Source organism: Benincasa hispida, chromosome 3 (genome assembly GCF_009727055.1).
Source record: "Benincasa hispida cultivar B227 chromosome 3, ASM972705v1, whole genome shotgun sequence".
Classification (NCBI taxonomy): Eukaryota; Viridiplantae; Streptophyta; class Magnoliopsida; order Cucurbitales; family Cucurbitaceae; genus Benincasa; species Benincasa hispida.
Window position 1 is genome coordinate 3370947 of NC_052351.1, and position 15956 is coordinate 3386902.

The 15956-nt window shown below is 32.0% G+C and overlaps 1 protein-coding gene across 2 annotated transcripts in view; it reads left to right on the forward strand.

Moving 5' to 3' along the window:
- Positions 1–1456: 1456 nt before the first annotated feature.
- Positions 1457–15956, forward strand: part of LOC120072869 (ABC transporter C family member 2-like) — a 34725-nt gene continuing 20225 nt past the window's right edge. The window contains exons 1-11 of one of the 2 annotated variants that reach the window (XM_039025395.1): positions 1457–1799; positions 2269–2702; positions 3086–3264; positions 3771–3810; positions 4660–4813; positions 7675–7789; positions 7871–7951; positions 10220–10244; positions 10582–10638; positions 14390–14455; positions 15056–15130. In XM_039025395.1, the coding sequence (XP_038881323.1) occupies positions 2370–2702; positions 3086–3264; positions 3771–3810; positions 4660–4813; positions 7675–7789; positions 7871–7951; positions 10220–10244; positions 10582–10638; positions 14390–14455; positions 15056–15130 (1125 nt within the window). In that variant the 5' untranslated portion in view covers positions 1457–1799; positions 2269–2369. The remainder of the gene's footprint in view (positions 1800–2268; positions 2703–3085; positions 3265–3770; positions 3811–4659; positions 4814–7674; positions 7790–7870; positions 7952–10219; positions 10245–10581; positions 10639–14389; positions 14456–15055; positions 15131–15956) is intronic. The other variant, XM_039025394.1, reaches the window with a different exon arrangement.

The window sequence follows — 15956 nt, forward strand, 5'->3', positions numbered from 1 at the left end:
TGACGAGCGGAGAGCGATCAATCGGATTACATAAAAAAAATTAAGTCGTATATTTACCGTTAACGATTTGGCCTTCAGAGATAAAAGATAACCATAACGGTAACGGTAAATATGACAGAGTTCATAATTTTAGGATCAAAAGCAATCTAATTACATTTACGATTGCCGTCCCTTATAGTTGATCTACCAATGGAATTTCATTACGATTACACTAATTTTTATTACGATTTAGTAAATGTAGCCTAATTTATAGTCAAATAACAAGATAACTTTAACGAAAAAATCAATTGAATATGACATGTGATTATATAAGGATAAGGGGTCACCACAAGCATTGATTCATTCAAATTTGACTTTTGCATATATTAGTTTCCATTTTCCACAACATGGAGAGAATCGAATATAAAACTACTATACTCATATTGACTTGTATTTGAAAGAACTATTTATCTTGAAAGGATTGAATAACTACTGTTTAAATGTTTAAATGAAATATTAAAATGGCTAAAAGGAAAGTTATACATATATTAATTTTTAAAATGTAATAAATAAATAAACAAACTGACAATTTAAATAATTAAAATTATATAATTTAGAGTCAAAATGAGGACAACTTAACTAATATTAATATTGTATCATCAACTGCAAGATCAAACATTCGGTTATCCAATCTCACACGGTGCCAAATAAAAAGACACCTATTTGAGGAAAAAAATGGAAGTAGATACAATAAAATGTTTAAGAAAATAACCGGATAATATTCTGGATGTAATTTCCCCCAATTATCATAGTTTCTATATCTTACCTAATTAAAATATTAATTATCTAAAAAAGATTTATGGCACCAACAATTTTATGTTCAAATGTCTATTCTCACTTTCCCCCTATTTTCTTTCCAATCTAATTTGTAAAGGAATGGTTGATATTTGCATTTAAAAAAAATTGTAATATAAATGCATGGAAGTAATAATTATTATCGTTACTTGTGTTTAATAAATGTAGGAATGGACCGATTGATCTAGGTCTTCAATATATTTATTTTTATTTTGAGGAGAGTTGACTTTTTAATATTCATAAAATTAATCGATTTTGATCTCGAAAAGGTAAAAATTTTTCTTAGCTCACTAAAAATTAAAGCTGTATCATCTTTTAGAATACCATAATACAACATATTTATTTATTTATTTATTTACTTTAGTATACTCCAATATTTTGATTGAAGATACATTAAGTAGAAATAAATTGGCATCACTTTAATTACTAGTAAAAAAAAAGGAATAAAGTGATTACAACTTAAAAGTGATTATTCTAATTTCTAAAAAAAAAGTGATTATTCCCCATCCCAGATATTGTAAAAAGAAAAAAAAAGAAATTTTTTTTTTTATTGTAACAAAGTGTTCCAATGCATCGGACAGTACATATATCAAAGGAATATAAATTAGAAATCATAATTGATTTGGTTTGCAATTTTGATGTCATCAATTTCACACCGTTCATCAAACCGGATGAACTGTTTCTCGTTATATGATATTAGTTATTTTCTCGCGACGTGTTCGTAAAAGGAATATTACGCTGGCCACTGGTGTCTGCTGCTCGAGGCTATGATTCTTCTCGTTCTGTAGCTGGATTTCTCGAGTTCGGCTTCTCGATCGCTGTTCTTCAACTTTCCGGGAGATTTGGTCATTGATTCGCATTCTATTACGGTAGACTGCTGTTTTCTGTTTATTTATCCCCTGCCCCCTCTTTCCGGCTTGCAGTCGGAGGAACCGAGAAGCTAATCGGAGGCTGATTTTCAGCTTGTTAGTTCTATGGATATCTTCTGGCTCTGGTTAAATTTAGCTTATCTAGTAATCAGCTTCCGCTTTTAATTTCTTCTATATTTCTGCATACCACGTACCTGAGATGGTTAAGTTTCAACATTTTTTGAACTCGATGTTCTTGTCTTCTGGACTGTACCTGTGCTTATATTATTACGGTATTCTGAACTTGGAGAAATGGATAATGTAGACAGGAATTTTAGTTCTTTGTTTCAGGTTATTGGAACTTTTCTGTTTAGTTCTGTGTCAAAATTGGAGCGAACTGCTAATAATTTTTCTCAGCATGTGTCGACAATTTGACCACTAGATAGCGTAAAGAACAATCTTAAATGAACATTGACGAAAACGTTAAGCTTATGAAGCTATGTTAGACCGCTGTCTTCGGTTGCAACAAACATGATTATTCTGCTTAGAACACAAATTTGAAGACTGACTAGATTTTCTGTGTTAGGTTCGTCCTGGTGGAAGGAGACCACACCAGGTTAAGCAAGCAACAGTGGGTGCAGAGGTGGATTATGTGCTTGCAGTAGGAAAGTCAAAAGTAGATCAAGAATGGCTTTTGAGCCGTTTGTTTGGTATTGTCGACCGGTTGCTGGTGGTGTGTGGACGACAGCAGTGGAGAATGCTCTTGGTGCTTACACGCCGTGTGCCTTAGACTCTGTTGTTATTGTTATTTCTCACCTGGTCTTTCTAGGTCTATGCATCTATAGAACATGGTTGATCAAGAATGATTTTAAAGCACAGAGGTTTTGCTTGAAGTCAAAGATATACAACTACATGCTGTGTTTATTGGCTGCATACTGTGTATTTGAGCCTTTATTCAGATTGATCAGGGGAATTTCAATTTTTAATTTAGATGGGCAGGATGCACTTTCTCCATTTGAGGTAGAGTTTCCTCAAGATATTAAGAATTCTTTTTAGGTGATGTTTCTTACTGAATTTAGAGTATGCAAGGAAATATGCTTACATGAGGAATGTCAAAAATGGTTTTGTATCTTTTACTTTGCATTTAGGTCCATAATATTATTTAAAAAGCTAAAAATTATATGAGGTGCTATAAGATATATGATGTGTGGGGTGAGAAAATGGTGCCTTGGTCCATATCACTTCTAAGAACCAAAGACGATTTCAGGGTAAGAAAGATCGAGATATTGTCAATTTAAGTTTTTGATATATTAGCTAAGAAGAAACAATTTTGTTTATCTTTGGACATATTGGGTGAAAGATCATCGAGTTCACACATTAAACATTATGCCCTTTTGTTTCAGGTGGTTGCCCTGATAATTCAGGCTCTTGCTTGGTGCTTGATGCTTGTAATGCTTGTTGTAGAAACTAAAGTTTATGTTTTTGAATTTCGTTGGACCGTAAGGTTTGGAGTTGTTTATATATTAGTAGCGGATGCTGTAATGCTCAATCTAATTCTTTCCGTGAAGGACTTTTATGAGAGGTATTTTTATTTTTTTTTAAGAATTATTTTTAATTTTAATCTTATAATTATTTATGATAGCTGGATGCCATCTTACTGCATTGTTCTTGCTGTTCTGTCTTTGAATCATTGGTTGTTGTCAAAGTTAAAAATACACTCTGCCTCAGAAGATGCAAAAAGTATTAGAAAGTGGAGCTGAGATATTATTTTGTCTGTTGTAATTGAAAAAAAAAGGTAAAGAAAATAAAAGCAATTAAGATTCTAGGCGGAAATTGAACTGAATGTAATTCTTAGATAATTGTAAAATACGACAAGTAGATATAGAATTTAGTAATGTAGAGCATATATCAGACTGGGATGACATTGTTGTGATTGTGATAATCTATCAATCTTGTGATTGTTAATTATTTTCTCAAGCTAGTAATCAGATTTGGAATTTAAATGTAAAGTTTAGCCAGTTTCTTGAACTTGCATTTTGGCACATAACACTGAACCACTGATTAATGGTTCTGCTTATGTCTCTTCAGATATGTCCTATATTGGTACATCAGTGAAGTCTTTGTCCAGGTTGGTTTATTTCTGCCTCTAATCTTTTATACAGCATCTGCATTATTTTGCAATATATGGTTGGAAAAGAAAAATGAGGATCTCAAATGAGTAGTTCGGTGAATTGTTTGGTATGGGCTATACTCTCAAAGTGTTTAACAATATTTTGGTGTTAGACTGTTAAAGCTATAAAAGCTCTCTCTCCATGCAAGCTTGCATTGTAATGAAGTTCTTTTCTACACAACTTTGTTTAATTTTTTTTCGTAGGCTTAAAGCTGTGGAATATTATACTTATAATAAAATAATTTAGTGTGCTTAATCAAGTATCTAGGATTACAATAAGAAAATCAAATATGTAATGTTAGTATTTTGATTTAGGAGTCATGATTTAAAATTCATTTGGTCCTGTATGTGTTGCGAATAGGTTTTTTCTTGCTGGTTTGTTTCAGTTTCTGCTTTCTTTGTGGGTTGGTTGTGTGGCTTGTATTTTGGTCTTGATTAAAGATTTAAACTTGTTGGGTTGTTGCTTTGGTAGTCTTTTCTATTCTCATTGTAATTATGCATTTTATCAATGAAAAATTTCGTCTCCTATTTTGAGCATTAGCCTCATATCAATGAAAAGTTTCGTTTCCTAAAAAGAAAAAAAAGAAGGTCTGAATATTGAGTTTGAATCGAAACAAAATATTTTCATTAATGCAGTGAAACTTTTACAAAAGTAACCCGTTGGAGTTTAAATTAGAGTTCATTACAGAAGGGGCGTATTTTCTAAATAATTTTAAAATAACTTTATTTGTAACATTAAAAATCTATGTCATTAAATTTCTCATTCCACCTTGTGAGCTCTCTTCTGAAATTTTCTTCTTGTTGTAGGCTTTATTTGGTGTTCTTTTGGTGGTATATGTGCCTAGCTTGGATCCTTATCCTGGTCATACGCCTCTAAATAGTGAATCTGTTGATGTTGAATATGAAGAACTTCCTGGAGAGGAACGTATATGCCCCGAGAGGCATGCAAATTTATTTTCAAGTAAGTACTGTTACATAAAATCCCATTTGTAAGATGAGGAGATAAATTGTTGTTTTTCATTATCAATGACGTAAATAATGTTTATGGATGTTATAAAGTATTGGCCAGGGAAGAACTAGAAATTTTCTTAGGGAAGGGGGAATTTTACGTGCAAACACTATGTTTATAAAATACTAAGAGGAGAGCAACTCTCCTTTGTCTGCCAATAGTTCTAACAAATATGGTGGTTCATATGAAAATATTGTTTCTTATGAAAAAGGAAAAAAAAACCTTTATACATTTGGAGGAATGAATTAATCTGATATGGTTAACATTCTAACTGCTTTAAAATTCAAAATTTTAAAATTAAGCCTACAAATTCCTCTTACACCTAGATTTCTTGTTTTGTTATCTATTTTTTACCCACCTCTTTTAAAACCAAGACAAAATTTGAAAACTAAAAAAAAGTAGTTTTTATTTTTAGAATTTGCCTAAGAATTCTACTCTTGTGTTTAAGAAAAATGCAAACCATTGTAGGAAAATGGGAGGAAATAGGCTTAATTCTAAAAAATCAAAAACAAAAAACGAAATGGTTACCAAAAGGGGCCTAAATTATTAGTTTATCCGTAGGCCTTTAGGGTTGTCTCTAATTGGTTATTGAACTTTAAAATTTAAGAAGTGTCTACTTACCAAGAAGTTTCTAAATTTTTAATCCTTGATCGGGTGAAAGTTGTCGAGGCTTTTGACTCAGTCAAATAATTGTTACACTTTCTATTCTAATTCAGTAGTATTAGACAGTAACTGGTCTAACTAAGGGAACCTTTGAATCTCTCAATTGAATTGTAAACAGTCCAAGGTAACCGGGGGTTTTGGAAATTGAGTTTATATGCAAGAAAAATAAACAAAGTTAAATTCAATAATTCAATGATTTAGCTCAGGCTTCTGAGTTGTTCCCAGGATTATAACTTGATCATAGATTATCAGATTAATTCCTATGTTGTCTCAACTGAGCCAACTTACCTAGATAAGCTAGGTGAGAGTCCAATTAATCAAATTAGCCAATTTAATTAGATGAAAAGCATCACAATCAATTACAACTAACCACATTACAAATAGGTATTATGCTAAGGTGAATATCAATTAGGAACAACCTAAATTAATATTCATCATGGTTCTTTCTAGGTTGATTAGAACAATATAACAAGCTAATCTAACCTTTTGCCACTTAATATTGAATCACAATTATATGTCGCCTATTGCGATTCGATACCTAGCTAATGGTCATATAACTTCCAGCAGTGATATAATCATAAACATGAAAGATAGAAAAAAAACCCAAAGACAAAATCATGGAATTATGCAATTGATCTAAATCTCTCGAGTTACAATATTGGGAAAACGAACTCTACGCCTAAGCTAGAATGAGTATCTTAGCTCCTCATCGACATGCCAATCAAGAGGTGGAGTTTAGGTACATGAAAGATAAAAAAACTAGAAGAAAAATGGAGAGAAAATAGTAGGAATTTGGCTGGGATCCAACACAATATGACCCAGGTGGCTAAAAATTAATATATATAAATGCTGAAGCGCTGTGGCACTCTACAATTTGCCGCTTTCGAGGAGAAGGCGCAGTGCCGTAGCGCTAAACATGCACACGCCTGCAATCTTCGGAGTGCCGCGACGCTCTGCGTCTTGCAACAAGTTGGTGCTCTCTGTCTTGCAGCGTCGGCACCGCTACGTCATCTCCCAGGGCAAAATGGTAATTTGGCTTTCACTTTCCCGGTTGATGCAATTAAGCTCCGTTTTGGCCCGTTTTAGCTCCATTTCGTCATTAACACCCCGTTCTACCCTTTAAGTGCTCGCAACCTATAAAATAATTAAATAAACACGTAAAATCTAGGAATAATCTTGAGACAAACACGTAAAATCTAAGAACAATATTGAATTAAGTGGAACATGATAGCACATTTTGAGTGCTATCAATCCTGTACATCATACATTCTTGAAATTTTAAAGGGTCTAGTACCTTACAATATCTAGTTATGTCTAATGGGGTTCTAACCAATCTGACATTTTTTTAAAAACAATTTATAGACTTATTAGACATGAAATTGAATCTTGTTTTTAATAAAGTGCTGACCGTTCAATCTCGTATATTTTAAAACGTGTCTAATAGCTTAGGGGAGAATCTGCTAGACACATAATTGGAAATCTAGAGAGCCATTAGACAGTTTAAAACTTCAAAGATCTATATGACACGAAATTGAAAACGGTTAAACATGCCCTGGTTGTTCAGGAATATAATTTTATATGTATACATGCATGTATCATGTATGTATATGTGTGTGTGCATGTGTCTATATTTTTATGTATATATAATATATGAAAAGGATATGAAACTTTTCATTAAAAAAATGAAAAAAAAAACTAATGCTTCAAGACCATACTTATAGTTAAACCAATTTTAAATAATTATAACTAAGTATAACAAACCAAACATGTACCTATGTTAACTATTATACTGCGAATGGAGAATTCACATAAGCATAATCGTAGTCGACCACATAACTACCTCTTCTAGTCTAGACTTGCCCTTGAGGTATGAAATCAAGATCTCTTTGAAATTATTTTGGCATCTTATTCTTAACCTTGGCAGATATATACCTCCTATTATTTCACCCTCAGTTACTTGTTCTATGAGATAAGTTGAAGTGTGTGTAAGTTGGTCTAAAAACTCAAAGATATTTAAAAAGGAACCGTTTTAGCCTGAGCTTGGGCAACCCAATCAGTTATCTAAAGAATGGACGTGATGCTCTTCCAACAATTTGTTTTGTTATTTAAAAATATATGTTGCATTTCTAATTGTGATTACTTTATTCTAGAAACTACGTTTGCATGGATGAATTCCTTACTGAAGCTAGGATACCAAAGGCCACTCACAGAGAAGGACGTCTGGAAATTGGATTCGTGGGATCGAACTGAAACATTATACAATAAGTCTGTTCTTTTGTCTCTCTCAACATAATTTCTGCCGTTTCTTGCACATTCTTTTTGGATCTTATTTACCGTTCTCCATAGCTTCCAGAAAGCTTGGGTGGAAGAATCTCAAAAATCCAAACCGTGGCTTCTTAGAGGATTGAACAGCAGCATTGGAGGAAGGTAAGTAGAATATGAGTGGCAAATGGTTTATTTTTGAAAGGATTGCTATTCCCCTGTTTCTAATTATAAATAGTAACAGTAGTTTCTTGATTGATATTTGGTAAACTATCAATTTATTAGGAGGTGTAGTCTTCTGTTTTGTTTTAGTTTCTTATTAAAAATATTTTTCTAGTTTTCGTTGACACTACTAGTACATCAACACTTGTATTATTTATGACATGCACTTTTTTCAATAAATAATCAACGAGTATGTAAAGACGATATTGAATTTACTCAATAAATTTCTTAAACTTCCTTTTTCAACTGTTGATTAAACAAGTGACTAAACATAGCTGTTTTGAATATATTGTTATTATTTTTAAGGCAATAAAACATCATAAATTTTTTGGAGTATTATTTAATAATATTTATGAAAAAAAATCAGAAAGTTTTAAAAAGTAATATTTGGAATTTGTTATAGTTTGAATTAATGAATAATAAAGACAAAGTGAACTTATGAAGTAAAATTTTATTTTGTTGGATGAAAGTTGTAAACTTTCAATGTATTAATGAGCTGATAATTCTTGAGAGAGACAGAGGGCACATAAATATTTAAATGATTTATCGGTAATTGTCAATGACATGTTTTGTAAATTTGAAGTATTTGTGAATGCTACAGTAGTCAAAGAATATTTCTTTAGATTAATGTCTTTTCAATACATTATAGTTTGTCTTTACTTTTTATTTTTAGTTTTTGAAGTTATAAAACAGCAAGATAGTTTATAACTTGTAAGGCAAACTTTGGCGGGGTATTTTTTTAAATGTTTTTTTTGCTATTTATTTATTTTTGAAAACACCACTTCCATTTGTTGGTTTCTATGTTTTGTAGTCTTTTGAGCCAAAAAGATTCTTCCAATGTATCATTTTTAGGGATTAGTGAATGTGACAATTCCAATGACTAGTTCGAGTGAAGGAACTTGCTTAAGTCACTAGGCCTTCAGAACATCAGGAGACATTCATACATAATTTATTTTAGGAGTATTTTCAAAATCAAAGCATAATTTAAAAGCTTTAAATTGAAAGCCAAATTTTTATAGACAAAAAATTAAAGCTAAAATTTGAAAACTAAGGCCGTTCGTTAACCATTTCGTTTGTAGTTTTTTGTTTTTGAAAATTAAGCTTATTTCCTCCACATTTTTTACAATGATTTGCATCTTTTTTAAGTACAATGGTTGAATTCTTAGCCAAATTCCAAAAACAAAAACAAGCTTTTAGAAGTTACTTTTTTAGTTTTCAAAATTTGGCTTAGTTTTTTAAACCTTTGGTAAAAGGTAGATAACAAAGAAAGAAATTTAGAGGTGGAAGTAGTATCTATAGGTTTAATTTTAAAAAACAAAAGATAAAAAACCAAATGGTTACCAAACAGGACTTAAAAAAGTAATTTTTAGAACTTGGTTTTTGTTTTTGAAATTTGACTGAGAATTCAAATATTTACATAAGAAAGATAGATGAAAACGACAATTAAGAATCTTGAGAAAGCAAGAACATTTTTCAAAAACCAAATAATCAAATAGGGGTCGATTATCCATGTTTAAATAATGGGTTCAAAACCGCTGGTGCCACAATCAAATAATTATATTGAACACTTCTGTTTGTACCCCTGGAACATTGTTTTGTTTCTTTTCATTAATCATTAATCAATTGAACGTTTGTTTCTTTTTCTGGAAAAATATTGATGAGAAAAAGGAGATTAGACAAAAAAAAACTAGCTGAGGTTAAATAATCCTTCTAGGAGAAATGAGTTACTTCTTTAATGGGGTATTGGGTCAAACATAATCCAGTATATTTTGTGAGTTAAATCTATCATGATTCACGTTGATTCCACTATTGAACTTGTACTCACTGGGGCAATGAAAAAGGAAAGGGCTAAGATTCCATCTGTTCATGACAACATCATGATGTTCCTCTCCCCGGGAAATATTAGGTCATGAGTAGTGGAGAGACTCAATCTGATAATTTCATTCAGTTATATATGCATTAATGCTTCCAAATGTAATGGATTATAAGAGGTAAAAACAAAAGATACAAACTTACTTTCTCAGTTATTTATTTTTAACAAAACTAACGATTGTCAGATTTCTACTAAAGGTGTATTATGTGAAGTGCTGAAAATGAATTGGATATGTGCTACTTCCTTTTAGTTTTTGTGATAGGAATACTACTGGTTTTGCTGCTTATTCTTTACATTGTCTTTCTTTAATTTTCTCTTCTCTCTTTTCCATTCAATAGGTTTTGGTTGGGTGGCATTTGGAAGGTAATATGATCTACACCTTGAATTTAGTAGATTATTTGGAGTGTTCTAAACAAATGTATCCATTTATGAACAAATATTTGGTCACCAAAATTGAAACATGCAATAATGCACCCAATATCTGAACATTTTTTAGCCTCAGTAATTGTTATTGTGACTGCTCACTGGTTTAGCTGAAAGAAACATTATATTTCTATCCTTAATTTGAAGGGAGCATATTTTCCATCTTATAAAAAAAATGATAGTATTAAAGAGGCTCACAGGAAAATTGAATTCAACTCTTGTATTTTTGCATTATTCTTGTCCTTTCTGTTTGACTAACATGTTGTGAGACTTGCAGATTGGCAATGATCTTTCTCAATTTGTGGGGCCTGTCATCTTGAATAAACTTCTCGAGGTTGGTGGGGTCTTTTTTTGCTGGTGCATTATACTTTTTCTTCACCATTAAACATTTGATACTTGGTAGTTCTATTTGTGAACTCGCTTCACATACCATTTATTGTTTTTGATAGCACTGTGTACGAATGCTGATTTGTTGAAACTTTGAAGGCATTTTAGGCCTGCCTGAATTTTCACTTTCTACGTCATCCTGTTTGGAATGAGGTAGAATTTTCCCCAACAAATACTTCAAGAGGGATAACTTATAAGTTATAACTGGTCCACGGGGACGGGCACTTTTATTAATAGTTTAATTTAAAGAAAATAAACATTTTCTTTTCTGTGACATTGGGTGGGAAAGGTTGCTGAAAAAAATGTTGACAAGTTATCCTCCTAGAAATGAAAAATTTGAAGTTATATTGTATTTTTTTTAAAAAGGAAACAACCTTTATTAATCATTAAGATTTAGTACAAGAGATGTGTACTTGGAAATAAAGGCAAATACAAATAACTAAAAAGAAACCAATGGATCAGCAGGCGCACCCGGGCATCTCAACTAGGTTGACATCCCCATAGCACCCTCATCACATCCAACAAAATTGATGAGCCTTTAAAGGCTAGCAAAAAGTTAATACTAATGAGAAGTTATATTGTACTTCGCGTGGATTCTAAAAGAAAGGCAGTCTATGGAGATGCTTAGCTATGCTATACAAGCACATGAAAGAAAATAAAAATGTCCTTGTAGGTTGGAGGTGAGTATTGAGTAAGTGAACATTAGGTGAAAAATTGATATAGTAGGGACCAAAACAATTGTTTTTTGGAACTTCACGGCCTAAAATAGAGATCTGAAAGTTTAGTCACCAAAACGAAGCAAACACGGCATTCGGGGACCAAAATTGAACAAACCTAAAAGTACAAGGAACCAAAATGACGATTTAAACCTAAAAGTTTAGGTTTCTAATGAGTTATGTAAACGGACAATCATATTTGATTGATTGCAAGAAAGTAATATATGACATGCTTCGGGTAATGGACTTTTTTTTTTGATAAATCCCCATGGATTGACCTAATGGTCAATAAGGATCCTAAATAATAAAGAACTTAAGGGAAATGAGTTCAAACCGTGGTGGCCATCTACCTAAGATTTAATATTCTATAAATTCCTTTGGCAACCAAGTATAGTGGGATTAGGTGATTTGACCTCGATACTCAAGGTTATAAAAAGGAAAATGTAGACCTCCTTGGTGTTAGGAAAAAATCTCACTTCTACCAAAGGAATAAACATAAACAGAGAAATTAAAAGAAATCAATAAAACAAGGAACACAAGAATTAATGCGGAAAAACTCTAAATCTGTGAATAGAGATGTCCACGGGGCGGGGTGGGGCCGGGGATGCCATTCCCCATCCACGTCCCTACTCCCCATTTTATTCCCCATCCCTGTAAAATTCCCCACGGGGATTGGGGCGGGGATTCCCCCAGGAATTTTTCCCGTTACTTTTTTTTTTATTTATAAAAAACTAATTAATTTAAATCACTAATCTGAGCAAATTTTACTTAAATAATTAACTTTATCACTAAATTGTTTATTATGGTTAGTTTTATATGACAATTTGAATTTAAAGATAAATTACTTAAATTTTGGCTTAAAAAAACTAATTATTTTTTTTTAGTAGAAAGAAATAAATATAAATCAAATTATTCACATATATAATCTAAATTTAAACATTCAATTTAAACATATTCATTATGTTTTCCAATAAATAATCAAATTTGAAATTTAAATGTAATATTTATATAATAATAATAATAACATAACATTAGATAACTATACTAAATAAATATGTAAAAGCTAATCGGGGCGGGGAATGCATTCCCCGTCCCCATCCCCGTTTAGCTCACGGGGAATTTTTTCCCCCACTCCCTCCCCCATTCCCCGCCTAATCGTGAAATCTCCGTCCTCGTGGGGAAATTGAACATCTCTATCTGTGAAAAAACCACGAACTAAAAAAAATTCCACTATGTGAAAAATTATTACCATCACATATAAATCTTTCTTCCACCCCAATTACAAGAGCACTCTGTCAGAGCATTATACCCTCTCACACAACTGAACTAGTATATATACCAAGCTTAAAGTGCTTCAAATTGGGATGATTTGAAACCAAAGACAAAGTTTTTTTATTTTTTATTTTTTATTTTTAATAGTTTATTTTTTTTATATATATATATATAATTTATTTNAATTTATTTTAATTTATTTTATTATACATACATACATACATACATATATATATATATTAATGTTGGGAGCCCATCACTTTATTGAACCTTTCAGATGTGGGTCAATTGGTCTTATAATATTTTGGTAAAATCCAACAAATTCCACCTTGGCAAGATATTTGAAGAATTCACAGCTTTTGGCTGCAACCATTGTCTTCATCGATAATCATAATTCTCAGCTCAGAGAATTATAACTCAGTTCATCACAAACGTAGACCACTTGAAATACCACCTTCCAAGATTTTACTATTTCGTTACATGTCGATAAACCTTGCTGAAATTTATGGTGCAACTTCCACTTACTTGGCTTACTTGGAAGTTCTTCAGCCATCAATACAACTTCTACCACACATCTAACATAACAACCAAGCCAGTGCCCATGTGCAAACTTGTCAACTGCTTACATCATCCTCTATCATGGTAAAGCAGATATACCATAAGGATGAATTTCGTCTTTCTTCAGAGGAAGTCATTGTCTCCCTTAACAAGAAAGACAGAGTCAACATTCGATCCAAAGCTCTTTGACAAATTTACTCTTTTTTTTTTCCTTGTTTTCAGTCTTCTGCTCAAAGACTTTCTTGTTTGAACCTCGCTAGAATCACCCTTGGATTCCATTGGACCACCATCGCCACTTAACTCTTCAGGCGTATCATTGTTCATTCTTTCATTCAAGCCCTTGTGTAACCTAAATTGTATTATCTCATCCTTGACTTACACTTACCATACTCCGAAGTTGATCATTCCATCAAATTTCTCTATATCAAACTTTACTAGACTCATAAAACTTGACACATTTGCTTCACTCCTAGCAAATCTGCAAATAGTAACCCACACTATTTACACTATGTTGCGTGATTGTTACACCATGGAAAACTGCAGGTGCACAGTGTCAAGTTTTAAATAGTGATTGAATTTGAGTATGATCCACAGGAGTGGGTCATTAATTTAGTTAAGTACCATAACTACTTTTACTTTATTTTATCTAGAGAATTAAACCTTGAAGATGCATTATTTAATTAAAACTACTTGGTTGGAGCATTTCGATATTGCTAAGTTCAAAACGATGGTGTTCATTTTCTAATTTATTCAAGTCTTATACCCCTATATCTGTATTAACTGAAGATCCTTTATTAGTTTTTCTCAAGTTTCTTTGATTTGTGTTTGCATTTTTCCTTTTTCACTTCTTTCAGAGTTCGTATCTTGAAAAATTTATCATTTCCATTAATCAATTAATAGTTTGTTTCTTATTAAAAAAAACTATAACCAATTCATATATGGATAAATAATTGGTCATAAGAAAGTCTTATTACTCGATACTTGCTTGTTATCTTGGTTAGTGCTTAGCACTGGCACATAATTCAGTTAGATGGGTATTGATTAGGCATCTATATTACCATGAGAGTTTAACTTTGTAAACACCGTCAAGCAAGTTTTCCTGTTTAATTTTGTCCCTGTATTTGTTCACGTATTTCTTTTGAATACTTGCAGTCCATGCAGCGTGGAGATCCATCTCAAATTGGTTACATTTATGCTTTCTCAATATTTGCTGGAGTGGTATGATCCAAATTCTTGTCCTATTTTGCCAAGTCTATGCATGTCAATAAGTAGGTTAGTCTTTGGTATTAACATGTATCCATCATGACTTCGAAAGATGACATATCTTATTATTTTGACACATCTTATAAAATTATAAATTTGTTAATATGCCAAACATAGATTTTGGAATTTTGGCTAACATGTATAACTCAGTGGCAATGACATCTTTAGGTCGGAGGTTCAAATTTCCATACTCCCACATTTGTTGTACTAAACAAAACAAATTTTTTGATTGCATTATATTATTGTAATTATTGACCATAAGTATTAGTTTTCAATATTTAATAATAGTGTTATCTTTTTATTTATTTATTTTTAATTTGCAACAGTCTTTCCTATGAAAGACCTAACTTAGCTCTTATATTCTTAATATAGATAATATTATATTCCTCTCACAACTAACTTGGTATTAGTTTCTTGTTTGATCTAGCTTAGAACATGTAGTTGTCCTACTCATGTCATATATGACTTCAATTGGCTCATTTTGGCACAAGTTGCATGACTGCAGTTTGATTACACATGTAGGACACATCTAATGGGTTTTCACTTTGGATACAGATCATTGGAGTGTTATGTGAAGCACAGTATTTTCAGAATGTGATGCGTGTTGGTTATCGAGTGAGGTCAACCTTGGTAATTTTGACCTTATGTCTTACATATGCTTGGTTATCAGTTATCACCAATGTGAAATGTTGCCATGATGATCTCTCTTTATCTTTTATAATAATGCAAGTTTGGCTCTTTGAGTGGAGGATATTTTTGCTGAGTGAGCTTTTTCTAGTCCTTGGAACCAATGTTATATTCTTTCTTTTTCAAAATAATAGTTTGGTATTTAAAATGGATCCTCTATCGTTTAGTATTTGAAATAATATGATATCTTTTCTCCATGTCTTTGAAAGTGATTTGATCGATCTCACGATAAAACTTTTAGAAGCATTCTTTGGAAAGGCAGCACCGAAAATCAGGCCTTTATTTGGTAAGATGGGAGAATTCTCCTCCCTTCTAGTTAAATGGCTATGGAGGTACCAAAATGAAAAGTCACCCCCTTGGAGAAGGTTCATTGATGCAAAATATATGGCCTCTCACCTTGGCTGAGGAATTGGGATGACAATGGTGCCTTTTTATCGCCTTGGATTGGATCCACCTTCAAATTTGTTATATTTTAAAATTCAATGTAATGCATCAGAGAAGTACTAAGGTTGTATTTAGTTTTCAAGATCTTCATTTATTGTTTGCTTTTAAGCCCTATTCAGCATCATGACCTTACATGCAATATTTTATTTTATTTTATTTTTTATTTTTTTTCCTTTCTTTTTTTGTGGCTTTTGGCTCTTTCATTTAACTGCTATAAAGGTAAGTTAGTCTACCATATTGGTTCCATATGCTTAGATTCATTATTTTAGTTCCTGTCCTAAGCACAAAGGTATGTTCAAGAAAGGTTATCCTAATACAGCTATGC